Below are 19,819 nucleotides of genomic sequence, written 5' to 3' on the forward strand. Positions count from 1 at the left end.
CTCCCTCAACATAATTAATTCTACCAAACGCACTTTGTAATTTTAAATATTAAACTATATACGCACAAGTTTATTGTCTTCTTCTTTCGTCGTCAACATTTTCTGGACCTTCGACACCGGATCACATCCTGGATTTTGGAGACGCAATCGGCGAAGAAGTCGCAAAATTACAGTGCAGTTTGGTAAGACGGCCAGCTAATTTATCCAACCCTGTAAAGCTTCATCTGAGTGATACTGTGCTTTGTATATTCCAGAGCTTTTGGTGTTGCTTGCCTCCTCACGTGCTTTTACGCAACCGAAGAATCTGCTTCACGTGGCACGTAAGTACTTGTAGCTTTTTACTTCAGTCATTATGTCTCTTTCTGAGCAAAAGGAGCTTAAGGATTTGAGGAAAAAAAGGGGATTAATCAAATGTAGATTAACGAATTTTAAGAAATATGTTTCGTCTTTTGAAAACGTGGATCTTGATACACATCAAAGGGCAGAACTAAAATTACGTATACCAGGTGCACAAAGTTTAATGAACGATTTCAACCAAGTACAAAGTAAAATCGAAGATCTTGTCCCGGAGTCAGAAACGGATAAACTCATAGAATCACGCGTAGAGTTTGAGAGGGAATATTATGTTGTCCTGGCGATGCTGGACTGCATGGTAAACCCAGATAATTCCGAGGATAGATCTGTTAATAAATCCATTGACTGTTCCTTAGCGCACGACCATACGACCTGTAACAATTTTAATAACGATTCAGTAAAATTACCGACTATTTCTGTACCTAGCTTTGACGGTTCACATGAACACTGGGTAGAATTTCGCGACACGTTTTCATCCTTAATTCACAATTCGAAAACAATACCACCGGTTCAAAAATTCCATTATTTAAAGGCGAGTTTAAAAGGCGATGCTAAAATCGTTATAGAAAACGTTGAATTTTCATCCGAAAATTATCTGGTTGCATGGGAGCTTTTATTACACCGTTTTAATAACACGCGATTGATAGTGCAAAGTCACATTAAGGCAATAGTTTCACTTCAAAACGTCTCAAGAGAATCGGCTATTCAATTACACAATTTAATTGATACAGTTTTAAAAAATTTACGTATTCTTAAAATCTTAGGAGAACCCACGGAATACTGGGACACTTTGATTATTTATATCGTAGTTTCAAAGTTAGATCCTACCACTGAACGCGAGTGGGAACAATTTAAAAACACATTTTATAAATTACATAAGGACAAAATTATTAAACTAAACGATTTATTAGAATTCATTAAAGAAAAAGCCGATTTATTAACTACACTATCCGTAAATCACAGTAAACCTAGTATTTCAAATAACTCAAATAAATTTTCTACTTACCAAAATAAAAATTCATCATCCAAAATTCATTGCAACATAGTTTCGGATAACAAACAATCTAAATCGCAATCCAATAAGTCGCGCAGCCATTACAAGTCATGTTTGCTATGTAACGAAAGGCATCAACTGTATTCATGCCAGAAGTTTCTCGACTTATCTCCGCAACATAGGGTTAATTTCATAAATGATAAAAACTTATGCATTAATTGTATGCGCCCAGGTCATTTAGTTGGTACTTGTCTTTTTGGTCCGTGTAGAAAGTGTGAACAAAAGCACAATAGTTTACTTTGTGATGCAATTAAATTATCACCAATTAAACAAAATACAGTGACGTTAACTACGTACGAGCACCCCTCGCTTACTAATACGCATCCCGTTTCAGTGGTTTCAGTAGATAACGCACACATGCAACTTCAATGTATTAATCACGCACAAACCGTTATGCATACAAAGGATGACAATTCTTCGCAACAGATTGTCATATTGTCTACGGCGATAGTTGAAGTATATAATGAATCGGGTGAGTATTATTGCGCACGCGCAGTTCTAGATAGCGGAAGCGAGCGATCCTTTATAACGCAATCGTTTGCAAATAAATTAAATTTAAGAATATTACAGTCCACTCAACATATTCACGGTGTAGGTAATTCTATTACGCAATGTTCGCAATCTTGTAACATTGAAATTAAATCGCGCGACGGGAGCTTCACTGCCCGTTTTCAATGTTTGATTTTGCCCCAAATTACATCAAAATTGCCTACAACCACGGTTAATTTAAATCAATTTAATATTCCTCACAATTTATTGTTAGCTGATCCCAATTTTTACGAAAGTCAACCTATTGATTTACTGATCGGTGCTGATTTATTTTGGGAATTAATAACCGAAGGAAAAATGCGCCTGAAAAGTGGTCCTTTCCTTCAAAACACCAAATTAGGTTGGATAGTGTCAGGTGCAATTAAATCTTTTCCGTATACTAGTAATAAAAAATTATCACATATTAATTGTAATTATTCGACATTATCCACGGAAGATGATTCACTCGATAAGTTAGTTAGGAATTTCTGGGAATTAGAAGAATTATCCGCGCCTAGCAATAAATTACAGCAATTATCGAGCGAAGATAATATTGCTTGTGAGGAACATTTTATTCGCACAACACGTCGACTTTCCGATGGTCGTTTCTGTGTTTCAATTCCGTTGAAACAATCACCTGAGTTATTAGGTAATACACGCGCACAAGCTGAACGTCGTTTTTACGCGTTAGAGAAACGTCTTCAGCAAAATACTAATTATAAAAAGATGTATTCTGATTTTATACAGGAGTATATTAATTTAGGTCATATGAGTCTCGTCAATACGTATGGGAATCCGCACTATTTCCTACCGCATCATGGTGTGTTTAGGGAGCACGCCACCACAACTAAATTACGCGTAGTTTTTGATGCGAGTATGAAGTCTAGTTCCGGCGTATCATTAAACGACATACAAATGATTGGACCTGCTATTCAAGGTGACTTGATTTCTATTTTATTACGTTTTCGCGAGAATAGGTATGTTGCATGCGCTGACATTGAAAAATTTTACAGGCAATTGAATATTGCTGAAGATCAGCGTGACCTGCAGCTGATCTTGTGGCGGGATGATCCCTCAGAGCCGCTGAGGGTGTACCGACTCAACACCGTGACGTACGGAACGGCATCCGCACCGTATCTAAGTTGTAGATGTTTAAAGGAATTAGCCAAACACTCGAATATTCCGTATGTAGCCGATACTATTAATAATTGTTTTTACGTTGACGATCTCATAGTTTCATCGAATTCTATATCCGAATTAGAAAATATTTGTAAAGAAACTAGTAGTCTTTTAGATTCAGCATGTATTAAATTACGAAAGTGGATTTTTAGTCATAATTTAAATTTAATTACGCCTAGCGTTAATGAATCGCAAACACACGATCTATGTTTACTGAATAAAACTTGTAACAATAAAACGTTAGGTATCGGATGGAATAGTCTCGATGATTATATTTATTATTTCACGCAAATTATACAAAAGAGTGAAGTAGTGACAAAACGTATTATTTTATCGTGTGCTTCACAAATATACGATCCGCTAGGATTATTAAGTCCGTTTATTACTATCGCAAAGCATTTATTACAAAGATGTTGGTTGTTAAAATTGACGTGGGATGAATCGGTTCCTAACGAAATTTCGCAAATATGGGATAAGTTTATAAATGGATTATCTTTTCTTAGTAGTTTACGAATACCGCGTCACGTTATGTGCATTGATCCAGTGCGAACCGAACTACATATATTTACCGATGCTTCACAGGTCGCGTACGGAGCTTGCGCATACGCTCGTACGATCAATGCAACAGCTGATGTCACAGTGCGCTTGATATGTTCGAAGGGTAAGATCGCGCCGACTAAACCTACAACTATACCTAGATTAGAGTTGTGTGGTGCGCTGTTAGGTGCACGATTATATTATAAGCTTATTGGATCACTACGTTCAAACTTTAATAAAATTGTATTTTGGACAGATTCAACTATCGTTTTAGGTTGGTTAGGTATGCCTATTAATTTATTAAAACCTTATGTTCAAAATAGGACGGCAGAGATTCACGAGCTGACCAAGGAACATCCATGGCGTCACGTCGCAGGCAAGGATAATCCAGCCGATTTAGTCTCACGCGGGCAAAGTCTAGAAGCGCTTAGCTCCTCATCTTTATGGTGGGAGGGTCCGTTATTTTTACATAATGTACATTTTGAATTGCCCGAATTAAAACATTCCAAATTAATTAATTCAGATTTGCCGGAAATTAAATCTACGAATATTTGTTGTCACATAAGTAATAATTTAAACGATAATTTAATTATTTTTTCTCGATTTTCACAATATAATAGACTTAAACGCGCAGCTGCTTATGTATTACGTTTTATTAATAACGCGCGAAATAAAACTAATAAGTGGTCAGGTTTATTATCAGTCGAGGAATTAAATCGTGCTGAATTAACGTTAGTAAAGTTGAGTCAACAGGAATCGTTTCCCGATATTTACTATGCGCTTAAAAATAATAAAAATATAACGAATATATCAGGCTACAATCAAATTTCTAAATTAAATGTATTCTTTGACGCAAATAATAATTTAATTCGTGTAGGTGGGCGTATTCAAAATTCGCCAAATTTTAGTTTTAATAAAAAATTTCCTATTTTAATCGCAGCTAATCATCATTTTTCACTTTTGCTTTTTCGGTTCGAGCATGAACGTTTACTCCACGCCGGGCCACAGCTTCTACTGTTTACGCTCAGAGAGATGTGGTGGCCGGTCAGCGGCAGAAACCTCGCTAGGAAGGTGGTACATTCGTGCATGCGCTGCGCACGACTACAACCGACTACGGTCGCGCCTATTATGGGGAATCTACCACAGGAGCGTCTGGACCCAGGTTATCCGTTTATACGTTGTGGTGTCGACTACGCTGGCCCAGTGTTCACGTTGAATCGTAAAGGCAGAGGTGCTAAGTTACAAAAATCGTACATATGCTTATTTATATGTTTTGTTACACGCGCGGTTCACTTGGAACTTGTTAGCGATCTATCGTCGGAATCATATCTATTAGCTTTGAAACGTTTTATATCGCGGCGAGGTAAACCCGTGACTATCTTTTCTGACAATGGGAAGAATTTTGTCGGTCTCATGAATGAGTTCAAAAAATTTTTAGCTACCTGTTCTGATGAAATTAAAGCATATGCAACTTCGCAAAATATTAATTTTAAAATGATACCTTTTTACGCTAGTCATTTCGGGGGATTGTGGGAAGCTGGAGTAAAAAGCTGTAAGCACCATCTCAAACGTGTAGTAGGTAACGCACATCTAACGTTCGAGGAGTTTAGCACAGTATTGACCCAGGTTGAAGCTGTCCTGAACTCCCGTCCTTTGACCCATCTTTCCACAGATCCCAATGATTTCCTTCCACTTAGCCCTGCACATTTCCTGGTTGGTCGTCCGCTGACTGCACCTGTAACGGCTGAGCTGCTATACGACGTGCCTGAGCTTCGTCTCCCGAGGTTCCAGAGGGTGGAACAAATACGCCAGCACTTTTGGAATCGTTGGTCCAAAGAGTATGTCTCCGAGATGCAAACGCGAACCAGATGGCACCAGCACAAGGGGGAGCTCAAGGAGAACACGCTCGTTCTCATTAAGGACGACCGATTGCCGCCGTTGAAGTGGAGCTTGGGGCGCATCCACGCGACATATCCGGGGAAGGATGGAGTAGCACGAGTGGCCGACATTCGTACTGCAGACGGCATCGTGCGTCGGGCGTTCACTAAAATTTGTCCGCTTCCTTCACCAGATAGCTGATTCTTCGCTTCGTGGTCGACAGTTCGTTGGAACAGCACGTTCCAAGGCCGGGAGCATGTTGCCGCAACAAAATCGTGCAGAACGGAGCGTTGCGACTGCGTCATCGCATCGTCACGTCGCGGCGCCGTGCGATTGGCCGCGGATTGACCCCACTGTCCTCTACGACATCGACTCGCCACGCAACCGCTGAGCAGGACACTCCCTCAACATAATTAATTCTACCAAACGCACTTTGTAATTTTAAATATTAAACTATATACGCACAAGTTTATTGTCTTCTTCTTTCGTCGTCAACACATCGTTAACTTTTAACTTTTTAATTTTATGTTTAAAAACAACTTTTTTACACGATAAACTTTGCCGTTATCTGGTTACTTTTATATGTTTACAAACATATTGAAATCTCGTAGCTGACGTCTGTATATTTTATGCTATTTTTATAAAAACCGGCCTAACCACCAACATACGAATCACACATACCGGCTTCAGTAACAATTTATCTTTATATTCATTAAAGTAATAAGTGTAATCCGAAAATTTTTATGTTTCTACACATATATTAAAAAAAGGTGGCACACACGGTGCCGAGCACACGTGTGAGAAGTGAAACTTCTTTGGCATGATTCAAAGATACCAAAATCGTTGCCTTACTCCATGACGTTATGGTATTGTCATGACGCGACCTTGATATTTTGCTATCAACGCGCCTAAAGAAGTTTCACTTCAATAAAGCTTTATTTGTAATCTTTGGTGGGGCGCCTGATGGTAAGCACTACCACTGCACCGCCCATGCAGATTTGCAGAGGCGTATGATTGTATACAGACCTTACGCCTCTATAAAGGAATTGCCGACGTTAAAGGGGAAGGGGATAAAGAGAGCATTGATGAAAGGAATGAGTAAAGGACTGGGAAAGGTAAGGAAAAGGATACTGGCATCTTGTCCGTTAGAAAGCTTAAGCGAGTAACATAAACTGTTTTAATTTAATTTAAACCGGGCGATGCTGGGACATGTTGCTAGTCTCTTTTATTAATTTTGGTATCGAAACTGCTTATAAACAATTTGCTTGCAATGTGACTTTGAATTCGTATTGATAGGAGTTCAATGTCGTATGATCTGTCGGGATTATCAAATAATCCAGTTTTATCCAAATAATAACAAAAACAGTGCATCGTATCGCTTTGGTTTATTATAATGAAATTGAGTACCTAGCAGAAAAGTAAATATAGAAAGATATTCTTTCTATTTCTCTACACTATTAAGAGTTTGTTTGTTTGTTTGTTTGTTTGAACGCGCTAATCTCGGGAACTACTGGTCCGATTTAAAAAATTATTTCGGGGTTAGAAAGCTCATTTATCGAGGAAGGTTATAGGCTATATAGGTTATAGGCGTTATCATCACGCTACGACCAACAGGAGCGGAGCCACGGGGGTGAAACCGCGGGGAGCAGCTAGTCTCAAATAAATTTCTATGACGTGTGTTGCACGAAGCCCTCTATAATATTATCCAAACAGCTGTGCAAACCGTAGGTAAATGGTAAAACTATGTTATGACGATTCAAATTCTAGAGGAAGTCTAATAAAATAAATAAATGTGAGTTTGATTAAAATTTGACTTTAAATTATTCTTAATATGTTCTTAATCCTAAACAATGACATTCTTTCATACGAAATCCACATATACCTACACATGTTAATGCAAGAGAGCTATAAATTCGTTACAATATAAGCCTAGTGCTTCCCTTTTGTCTCGGTTAGCCAACTAAATTCTCAGGCTATGTGAAATGAAAAGCAAGTTTTGGGCGCCAACTAGATCGGACTAACTTGCCACTCCTTGTGGCACAGAACAAGATGATTTGTAGCCAGTGTTGCATTTTTTCTTGTAATGTAATTATTTATGATAGCCCCTAGTCCCGGTTTTGTATTGGTAGACCAGTGGTAGACTTAGATAAATATACCTAGTTTAGGTCATGAGAAATATCTACATACTGTACTATAGATGAAAAGATTTTTCTGTAATTTTGTTACCTTGCGTGGAATTGTCGTAATATTGTATTTTTTAATTTTTGATTGTACGCGAGTATTATACATTTAGAAATAAAGCATTTTAACGGATTTTAAACGCGATTTATTCATTAGATATTTTGTTATCTAATAAAAAAGTCTAATTATTCTTTAAATAAGCGTAAATATAGATGAATGCTAGTTATATCTATAAATACATTTGCATTTTTAATCGGTTACATGTGAAAACATATGATTATTTTGGCAAAAGGAAGTAAGCAGCTGATTTAAATTTGTACAAGGTCTATCCGTCAAGTTCAGTAATATTGTAAGTCAATGTTATTATAGTAATGACCTCCCCTTGCTTCGCTTCAGTGTCACAGGAGACGAATTGAGTCGTTGCATGCAACTGCAGGAAGATTTTTTAGAAAATGAAATCAATATAGGTACTTATTATAATATCTAAAAAGGTAATCGTTTTCTCCCTTTGCATTGAACAAAACTGAATAGTTGAATATTTTTAACTAAGTATGCCAAACTCCGATATAAAAACAGCAAAAGTAGACTTCTTCACAAATATTTTTAATACACTTCTTTTCGTGTTGTAATGATTTATATTTCAAATATAATATTTTATGAAAAAAAAATATCCCTAATGTTGAAAAAAAAAAGCCTATAACTATAATCTAAGGTTCCGACGTAATAATATGGTTCATTTTAATAAAAATGTACATTATTGAGGATATTTTTTTTATTAACATAAGTACATTATAGTTATAAAGCACATTAATTATGTTTTCCTATGTTAAGCGAGTAATTCTTGTTAAGACGATACACAAAAAAAAATCCACTGCTTGGCGGGCGGAGTCTAATAGCTCGCTATCGCGAACGCGGGTGTGCGCGAAGTCATTCTTGCAAACTCGCCGCGCTGCCGCTGGCCGACTCGGGACAAACATGTATGGAGTCGTCATACAGTTATAATATTGTTATACATTTATTCAATTGTTGATTTATTGGTTTTATTTTCTTGCTTATAAACAAATAATCTTCTTTCCAACAACTACTTAGACATTATTAATAATTATTATTATTTCGTAATGTTTACTTTATTACAAAATAATACAGGTTATAAATAATCTTTAAAATAACAAAAAATATTGTTACTCTGAAAAAATGAAATGGTACTCAATAACGCGGACTACTGAATTGATTTAGATAGAATTTGATGCTGACGTAGATATTACATCATGCCCAGAAATGAAAGGTACTATTTCTGAAAGAAGTTATAAACCCTAATTCTTCTCAGTCAAAGTCAAGAGTGGAAGATATCACTAATACAGTAAAACTGATGCGAAACTTTGGATGTTAATTTGTATATTTTTTTGTTAGTTGTTACTTAATCACGTCAAGACTACATTACCAATTTTGATAAAATATAGCTAATTGCCTGGATTTACACATAGGATACTTTTTATCCGAACTGAACACTTCTGTGGGATAAAACAGGATTCACGATATAACCTAATTCCACGCGGGCAAAGCCGCGGTCGGAATGATATTTTTTTAAATAAAAAAATTGTTTAAAAAAACACAAAATATATTGACGCATGTATTTATTTTTTGCACTCTATTATAATTGTAATTATTCATTACAAATAATCAAAATAAAATAGCCAGAACAAAGTTAGGCCCTGGTAGGGTAGGTAGGCAGGTACAGCAATGTGAGACGAACACTGGCTTATTTATACCAATAATAATGTATTATAAACATTAAATTAAGTTTACTTTCTAACAACAAAAATACATAATATTAGCTAATGTGAAAACGAATCAACCAATCATCCCACAACAATGAAATGTGCACACAAATATTCATCCAAATCGGTTCATGTGATTAGGAGGAGTGACTGCAGCGCCATCTTCCGGGCCCAATTGTGTTTCCAGATCACCCAGGAACTCAATTTAATATACTTACACAAAATTTTTCGAAATTAAAACTCACATTACTATGTAAATATGAATATAAACCTGTTTTAGTACTAAGCAATTTCCCGCACAGGTGTAGTAAGTATAAATGAAATAAATATCAACATCAAATTCTTTATACAACATACTTATCTACCACCTACTAAGAAATGTAATTCTTGAAATTTTTTCGTATTTTTTTTAAATATAATACTACTCCAATGAGCTCCTGTTCCATATTACGTCCACCATACTTCCACTAAGTTCACCATGATTTTTTATTTCTTTGCACTTTGTTGCTTTTTGCTAAAAATGGAATCATGCGATAAAACCAGTAGAACGTTGATAACATACATTTTTGACTGAATAAAGGTACTTACGAAGGAGTGGGTTCACATTGTGAACAATCAGTGGGTTTATTTTCCTTCTGGATTCCGGATTTCTGAAAAGATTATCTATGCTATAAATGAAAAAATCTTACACATTCGTTATGTACTTAAAACAGGGGTACATATCAAACATCGTCTATAATACAATTATCATCAAATTTAAAATAAAACCAACTTACTTCATTAATTTGTTCCAATTGTAAGCATTCTTTTTCCTCCAACCTTTATGTTTCTTCTTCTTATTTTCTTTATTGTCCCCATTTGTCTCATTTTGTCTTATCGTGTTGTCACCCTTTTTTACGATTGCGCGAGCGACACAAGTTCCCCGTGTGACGGCCGTAGCGGGAATGACTCGTGCAGCGATCGGGGTAGGAAGGTACAGGGCGGCTCTCGCTATATTGGCTGGTCGCGCGCTAATTTCAAGTATTTCTTGTTTATTTCAAAACCATCGCATATTTCAAAATTCTAAATCGGTAGACGTATAGGTTGTATATTTTATAGTTAATATCCAAAAAGTCGTAACTTTACGTTTGTTATTTTGAAGATGCCAGAGATTATAAAAAAATAACAATGAGAACTTTGTATTTTTTTTCTATCGAGAAAATATCATGGAATCATGTTTCTAAAACGGTAGACGTATTGTGTTACTATTGAACTTTCTTGTCAAGAATTTTCATCACGACAACTTTAATAATATAAAAATTACGAAGGTTTAAAAAGGGCCGTAAATGTTAGAAAAATTAATTCATCACCTTAAGCGAAAAGTTGACTGTTGGACGTTGGTGCTGTTGTGCTTGTGATTGGATGGTAAGTATATCTTCATGATTAGCTTCATATGAATATTTTATGGAGAAAATAGTAGTTTAATGGAATTTTAATATTGGATATTATAGTTTTTCGAACTATTGCATTTTTACAATAGGAAGACAATTTTGATAGTAGTCCGAATAAAATCCTGACAATACTATAAATAGTCTTGTACTATAAATAGTACAAGAATGTTAAAAGTAAAGGTCAATGTCAATGAACTTATCGAAATATTATTTTACAAAGTTCAGCGCCTGCACGTGTATCTTAACAAAGCCAAATAAGAACGTGAAAGATCGATGCCTTTTCCAGTCACTAAAGTTTTTGGATTGGTATAAAATTGTATGAAAGAAACCTTGCAATTTTGTTGCTAAATCAGTTATTATAATTATTTTGCATGAAAAATTAAAAAGTACAATTTTATTGATACGATTTGAAAAGAAAAATTAACACAAATTCTTGCCGGCTCTTCCTTTTAGAGTCTATAAATACAATAAATATTTTTTATTACTTATGATGGCTCAAACCCGCCCTTAATAAGTATAGTTGAGTGAATAAACGTTTGAGTTGCAGTTTTTGAGTTTGCAACGTAACACTAAGTCCAAGACAAGCGCATTATAACATGTGACTACATAAAGCTTTGTAGAAATTCTTTGTGAATGTCTCTAGAGAAATCCTTGTTGATGGAAATCGGAAATATCTTTCTTGCCTTCATATACCTTTTACGACTTACATTGTACGCTGACGTTATCTTATGGTACGGGAGCTATTAACGTTAAAAAAAAAGTCATTTTAGTATAGTTGGTTTTTTGATATACTGTTCCTCTTGCTATTTCGGTTAGAGTCCGGGCTGTCTGGCTGGTCGCAGTGGTTGCGTTTTTTAGTGCGCATCTTATCTGCACAGGATAATTTCCTTAATTTTAAGTCATTTTTTAACGCGTAATTTTTAATATTTTGCCTTTAGATAGATCCATCAGACATAATTTTTTTATTGCAAGACGTTTTTTTCGTTGTTAAATAGGTGCCAGACGCAATTTTTTATTTCGTTTTTATAAAAAATTCAAATTATTTTAGAATGTCTGTAAATTTCATATTATGTTCTTCAAACATAATATAATCTAAAATTAATTAGCCAGACGCTAATTCGATTGTTAAGTATTAAATATGTACAAATAAAAACATAGTGAAAGTAGGTAAGTACATATAACAATTTGGTGATTGTGTATATGGAGAGATAGTTTAAAGTGCAAGAGAGATAGAAAGGGTCGGCCGCGAAAATTAAATAACAATAAAAAATAACTTTTTTTTTCGAAAATATACGATGCATAGAAATTGAATTGTTCCTACTCTAGGATTTCCTGTGTTGTGGGAACAAGTACCTTCCATTGGTACATTTTATTCCTTAGGTTAAAAAATAAACTATTAGGGTACATCAACAATCTTCTATACAAAACAATTTTTTTTATAACTAACTAGCGACCCGCCTGGCCATGGCTTCGCACGGGTGCAATGCTGATACTAAATACACTACAGAAAAACTGTGAACGTTGAATATAAAAACATAGCGGCCCGCTCCGGCTTCGCACGGGTATAAAATATATTATAGCCGGGCGGCCGGCCGGTACTACGTCCCGCAATTTTTAAATCTGTAATATCTTCGAAAATATTCACTTAAATCATACGGTGTAAAGGGCCATATAGATCTATATTAAATGATCTATATTCAAGGTCTTTAATTGGTTAAGGATTAATGCTGTACCTATTGGTTAAAATCGCTTCGAAAATTAGCCATTATTATTAAAAGTAAATGACAAAAAAAAGTTATTGTGGGTTATCCATAAGAGATAGACATATACCATCACGGACTTTTCTGTAGACCTTTTCAATGTGTACTATTATAGTTAGTACATTATTTTGATAAAACTCGTAGGGTTCAGCCTGCGTTTGCACTGTATGTGGAAAAAATGTAATTTTTTACGACATCACATTAGAAACCTCAAAAATAACAGTACTTTTCCACTATTTAATGGGTGTTATTATACATATAAACCTTCCTCTTGAATCACTCTATCTATTAAAAAAACCGCATCAAAATCCGTTGCGTAGTTTCAAAGATTTAAAGGGACATAGGGACAGAGAAAGCGACTTTGTTTTATACCATGTAGTGATGATGATAACAATATTAATTCATTAATCTTAATATGTATATATACATAAATCTCGTGTCATAATGTTTGTCCTCAATGGACTCCTAAACCACTTAACCGATTATAATAAAATTCGCACACCATGTGCAGTTCGATCCAACTTGAGAGATAGGATAGTTTAAACATGTAGGTACCACGGGCGAAGCCGGGGCGGACCGCTAGTATACTAGCTATATAAATTCATGCTAACTACTTTAGTTAAATTCAATACAAACTTAAACATGCGAGTGTGTACTGTGTGTGTGTTCACGTGTGTGTGTCTTGTGTGGTGTGGTGTGTGTGTGTTGTGTGTGTGTATGTGTGTACATCATTATTGAAACTAATTTTCTAGTTGTTTACAGATGATGGAATATTGGAAAACAATAACAATTCCTTAGACGATAACATAAATAATTCTGACAGTGTGAGGGAAGATGATGATGATTATGAAGATGGCTTTTTAAATTTAACAATGTAATTGTTTAACCTTCATTGATATAGATTTTATTCTATTTTCAATGTAAGGTAACTTTAATATTTTATTTTTCACTTTTATGTTTTTTTTTTTCATATTAGCTTTTATTTATAAGAACAAGTGTAAATAATATTGTATTCTTGCAATTATTTCCTGTCGCATAGGTAATTAAAATACACTAGCTGATGAGCTGCATGCTTCATTACTTTTTTTTATTTATACACATTATTTAATACTTAACAATCGAATTAGCGTCTGGCTAATTAATTTTAGATTATATTATGTTTGAAGAACATAATATGAAATTTACAGACATTCTAAAATAATTTGAATTTTTTATAAAAACGAAATAAAAAATTGCGTCTGGCACCTATTTAACAACGAAAAAAACGTCTTGCAATAAAAAAACTATGTCTGATGGATCTATCTAAAGGCAAAATATTAAAAATTACGCGTTAAAAAATGACTTAAAATTAAGGAAATTATCCTGTACAGATAAGATGCGCACTACTAAACGCAACCACTGCGACCAGCCAGACAGCCCGGACTCTAACCGAAATAGCAAGAGGAACAGTATATCAAAGAACCAACTATACTAAAATTCTCACTTGTCAACGTCGGTAGCTCCTATACGATTAAAGCAGCCTTGGCGGTGAGAGGTCTGAAAATGTCATAAAACAAGAAATTTTTTCATTTAACTGCCTCTGTCGTAAATATTAAAGAAGTTGTTTAAAATTAAGCAAACCTTTATAAAATATATTTTACAACCGCAAGTCGTGGCACGTCATAGGTATAAATTGAATTCGGTAGGATTTTGATAGTTGGGCGCCTTTATAATCGTGTGCGCTTTGTTTAGGAATAACATATTGGCTTGTATTATTTTGTTTATATAATAGTACATAAAATTATCTTTATTACCTAAATGTAGTGCGTATATTGTATACGGAGAACGTAAGAGTAGTATGTATATTTTTAAACATTTATAGAATTAATCCTCTTGGATAAAACGTAACAAATGACTATTGAAAAATATGGTCGAGGTATTTACTAAACTTTTTTTAGCAACAATAAACATTTTGAAAGCTTAAAATACGCAATAGAAGTATTTTAAAGTTCAGTTCCATCAGTTTATCTCAATAAACTATGTTAAGCGCTTGATGATATAAGGCTGCAATTCAACTGAAACATCAACTGATTCTCTACAATCGAACTATGTTCTAAAGTACTGTAACAATAACCATGTCTTTATCAAAGATAAAATATACTACTATACTAGTCGGTAGTACCTGTATTGAACGGTGCCCCATTTTCTTGTATTATCGAATAATACTCTATCATATGCTCACTAATCCATGCTTTCCTATTCCGTATAACGTTATACTTGAAATATGTAAAATAATGATCAAAATATGAGAATGAGGCTTCAGAACGGGAACATAATCACGTTTCTTGGATTATAGGATTAGATATTATGAGATAAGCAATACTTTTAGCTCAAGTGTGATAGTAACGGCTTTATGGGATAGTGGATACTTGTGTAGCGGGATCTTGGATGTTACGTGAAATTTTCGCAGCTTTTTAATTATGTTGGTTTAACAATATATTATACTAGCTGCTCCGCGCGGTTTCACCCCCGTGGCTCCAATCCTGTTGGTCGTAGCGTGATGATATATAGCCTATAACCTTCCTCGATAAATGAGCTATCTAACACCGAAATAATTTTTCAAATCGGACCAGTAGTTCCCGAGATTAGCGCGTTCAAACAAACAAACAAACTCTTCAGCTTTATAATATTAGTATAGATTAAGACTGTTATTTATTTCGAACACCTTAACAAGGCAAGTATCTAATTAATTTGGTTAGTTAAAATATGAAACCCTGTTTTGATTGATTCTTTTAAAAATATGAAATGGTACGTTTACATAAAAGTTAAAGTAAAAGTGTAAATGTAAAGTCTACGACTTACGAAAAATAATATAATATAATATTACTACTCGAGTTCCGACACGCAATGCAATAAAATTTAATGTAATCCCTAAGCTTGAGATGGTGTTATTTTTATACGATCTTAATAAATAGCCACCTTAAATGTGGCCCATTTTGTTCAACATAATAAATTCCTCCTGAATACAATAATGTCCGAAGTGAAACATTAATCACTGAACGTGTAGTCATAATATTCAGGATAGCGGTATTTTTATTAATGTTATTCAATAAAGTGCACACATTATTCGTACTAAAATATATTAGTATTCGATTTATACGAGTCGCTAATGGACGGACTATCGTAAAATACTTATTGTTGTTATTTTACGGCGACCGCCGATGGCCCATTTTTATATTTCATTTCACGCTCTATAGGAGCCGTTAATTGACTTTAACGGACCAAGGAATGGGACATTATTGACTTTCTGAACACACGTCGAGCTGAAAGGGTTAAATAATCCGTAGATAAGGGTAAAACAGATATGGGTCGCGTTTAACACATGCGATGGTCGTTTGAGGTGTTGGTTTGAGTAAAATTAAAAGCTTCATTTGCTTTGATAGTTTCATTTCCTTTTACGTTTTGATTATACGAGTACGTTGACTTAGTAAATATTTATCAACTCTATAATATACATAGCTTTACTGATACTGATCTTTAACACACTATCTTTGTTGAATAATTTTAGACGTCGATGTTCGGTGGTAAGTTGTCAAGGATTGTGTTGACAATATTACCGTATGCTTATTTATAGACAGAGATCAAAGCATATTTAATCGTATAGTTATACAGCTCTATATGAAAATGTCGACACTAAAAGCCTGTCTATGCTGTAATACTAAACCCATCGTCTGGTATTGATAAATTACCCGACGTCATTGATCCCCATTTGCCTAAACAAATCACCAAATACACTTGTGAATACTATGAGTAATGTGCTGTCAGCGTTTTTTCAAGTGAAATAATATAATTTGGAATTATGCTGCTGCTTTATTATTAACGTATGTCGATTTCATTGAACATAACGCTTTATTATCCAATAAATATATTATTGGTTTGTTGTTAAGTTTGTGGTTTTCGTGATTGATTCATATCAATTAATTTGTTATGGAAATAGGAATTGTCCCGTGGCCTTTACATTTATTTTTGTTTTAGAATGAAATTTATGACTCTAGGTGTAACTTTAAGTGCATTACGAAACTAGTCATAGAATTACATAAAATAATTATTTATATTCCTATAGAATTCTAATTAGAAGTTTATTGTATCCGAAATAAAAAGTGATGAAAAAACAAAAGTTTTTGTAATTTGCATAAAATGTTTTAAAACATTAACGAGTTTATAAAAGTGTCAGTTACTTTGGAATTACTGTATAATTAGAGGTCCCTTGACTTTATGAAAAGGTGTCGTGAAATGTACGAATTGGGTCAAAGACGGACGGAGAAATTTCCACACCCCAGCAGAAGATTGGCGTTAATTGAAAGCATATTAACAGTGTGTTATCATGTTCTGCAAGCTGAGTGAGCAGGTTTCGGGACCGAATCTGTGAGATTGTACATTTTGTTATGGCATTCACGTAAAGGTTGTGGTGTTATGTTTATGGAAGTTGAATGATATTGAAATAATTTGAAGGAAGGAGAATTTATTTATCTGTAGATTTTAAGTATCTGTAGAGTCGTCTTTCTTTGTTTTTAATTGTATGTATGATGTCTTAATACCTGTAAGAAGTGATTTGTTATTATTTGAAAATTCCTCTAAAGCAGTGGTATTTTACGTTGAAAACTAAATGTTTTAGTGTAAATGTATGTTCATATCGATGCGAATTCACGAGTCAAATTTTTGAAATTTCGAAAATGCGCACTTATCAAGCAATATTTATTTTTCGCAATAAACGTTGTAACAAGATTAAAAATACAAAAATTGTATATTTTAAATTCTGCCAGCAGCACATTATTATCCAAATGTTATGTTTCGGGGCTACATGTGTGTTTGATGGCCTTTATTACAAACGTACTCATGTGTTTTTAAATTACGTATTTGAATTTATGAATAACATTGTTAACATTCGAATTCGCGTATTTTGTATCGATTATTTGGTTAATGTAGGTACCTATAGTTTATTAGATATAGCACCAATTAATATTTCATAAATAAAGAAATGAAAAACCTTCATATATATCCAACACACAGTCGTTAAATAAAGGACATCAATTCAAAGTAAAATGAATCCTTCAATAGAGTTACAAAGCCAATCACGAATGAAATAATAAATCGTAATATTTACTTACGCGGTCGATTTTTCAATCAACAACCGGCTTTGATGTGTATGAAAAGATTAAATCGAAAATTAACGTTGAAAAGGGTTAAACGTGGAAATAAAATTTTAATTATAAAGGGTGAAGCGTGCCGAAGATAAATGTTTATAAAAGCATTTCGTCTTTAGGAACGTATGTGAAGGTAAATAGTCAATTTTCGTGAGAGGTGAAATTGCTGTGATGCCGAGATAAGTTCGGTCGGGTACTTACTTTGAACGAGAGCAATTCCCGAACTCTCGCGTAGGCAAATTGTTTAGAATTATAACTTTACCACGGCGCTTGTGCGAAAAACGGAAATTGAGCATTACGACATTAGCGGAGATCACGTGATAAGGTACATTCAATTTTCGCATCAGCTTTGATAAAGATCTTAATAAATTAAATGATAAATCAATTGTGTTTGTGTGAATTGGAATTTCTTTTGGGTTTCAATAGTGACAATTCGTTTCCGTTTAGTTGAAATGCACATGCTTTCTTAACTACAATTTACAAAATGAATTTACGATGACAGTAGCCCGCAATAGTAGATCAGTCGGAATACGTACCGTTGAATGCCGTACCACCTAATTATTTTATTTACGGATTCTTGTCTTATGCTTTGAATATTTTTCTAAAACTTAGCAATTACATCACATACTAATGATTGTTATGGTTTAGTTTGACCGATGACAATCTCTTGGTTATAAGAAAGTACTAACTTTACCTAAACAGTGTATAACAATAAATTCATTTCTCAACTCGTAAAGCGTTTTGTATGAAAATTAATTGAAAACAAATTCTAAGCCCAATGTTGTCGGATAATACACATGTCGGCACATAATTTATATGCTTCGGATTATTGCATACTATAAATAAGCCGGAATTTACTCCGGCACTCCGCTTACGTCTGCTGAGCGTGCTATATTACTCGTATTTTACCCTTGATGCAAGTTTGATAAGCTAATTGTTTTAGAAGCTAAATTAAACCGTTAGCTGCGCTTTTCAAGCGAAAATTTGGTGTATATTTGCGATATCAAGTTTCTAGTTACATTTTATGTTTACTTTAAGGCTTAAAACATTAAGTTAAAATGTTCATTATATTCTTGTGAATAAAATTACCACGGAAAATATGTATTCATGACTTGTATTTTATTTCAATTATTGTGGTTAGCCTTTTATATTTTTAAAAGGCACTATTTATATAATTAGATTCAAGTTTCAATAAAATATGAACTTAAAACATGTTTTGGTCTATGTATTCAGTACAGCAGTTCACGTAAATAATAACTGTCTCGCTTCTAAAAGGAAAAAGCCTTTTAGTAAAGACGGAGTGTCGTAAAATTCCGGGCCCGCGACTTCGTGAAATAATTCATGAAATTTCTAAAACGCTGAACTTTTCACGGTCTCGAAAAATGTCAAGAATTAAACATTATTTTTGTACATTTTTGAAATTTGTCTTTCTCCCGTACCTAAATGTTCAGGTTCTTAGTAATTATTTTTTAAACGTAGTACATTAATAAAATGACTTTATAGTATTTTTATTTTGGTATGTTTATCCTTTGAAAACAGTATTTATCCTATATCCAAGCTAATAATGAGTTTGATTTTTTCAATTTTAAGAATAGATACATTATAATGGCGTACCTTTTGTCACATATTAACAGTAACTAGCATTGTTGAAGTTTAATACCTAGTATTCCAAACAAAAAACAATGTGATAGAAACGCAGTAGAACAACAATCTCAAAGAAAACTCTGCAATATACTGTATACACCATAGTACGGACTACAATCTTACAAGATCACTGAAGCAAGCTTACACTCCGACACGTGTGTACAAAAGCTGAATGTACAATGGTTCTTGTATTGTAATTGAACACGTACGACGCACGATTTATTTATATTGAGTTGTATTGAATTTTTCAACTGGTTTAAGCGCTTTACATAATAACAAGTCTGGATCTGGATCAAGGAAATCAAGCTACAGC

The 19,819-nt window shown here is 34.1% G+C and overlaps 1 protein-coding gene and 2 long non-coding RNA genes across 3 annotated transcripts; 1 reads left to right on the top strand and 2 right to left on the bottom strand.

Moving 5' to 3' along the window:
• Nucleotides 1-502: 502 nt before the first annotated feature.
• Nucleotides 503-1,925, bottom strand: LOC149485114 (uncharacterized). Its single transcript, XR_016316179.1, has 2 exons — nt 1,361-1,925; nt 503-726 (listed from the first exon to the last, which is right to left on the bottom strand). It is a non-coding gene; the product is annotated as an uncharacterized LOC149485114 (long non-coding RNA).
• A 3,221-nt stretch (nt 1,926-5,146) lies between these two features.
• Nucleotides 5,147-5,731, top strand: LOC149485115 (uncharacterized). The gene has a single exon (XM_089699676.1). It carries the CDS (start codon nt 5,147-5,149, stop codon nt 5,729-5,731), a length of 585 nt encoding a protein of 194 aa, XP_089555802.1.
• Nucleotides 5,732-9,557: 3,826 nt separating this feature from the next.
• On the bottom strand, nt 9,558-10,839 carry LOC149485116 (uncharacterized). Its single transcript, XR_016316180.1, has 3 exons — nt 10,266-10,839; nt 10,078-10,139; nt 9,558-10,003 (listed from the first exon to the last, which is right to left on the bottom strand). It is a non-coding gene; the product is annotated as an uncharacterized LOC149485116 (long non-coding RNA).
• Between the last annotated feature and the right edge of the window lie 8,980 nt (nt 10,840-19,819).

The sequence above is a fragment of the Colias philodice genome, chromosome 10 (genome assembly GCF_061535455.1).
Source record: "Colias philodice isolate Cphi_HAF_F1 chromosome 10, ilColPhil1 Martin Lab GWU primary, whole genome shotgun sequence".
Classification (NCBI taxonomy): Eukaryota; Metazoa; Arthropoda; class Insecta; order Lepidoptera; family Pieridae; genus Colias; species Colias philodice.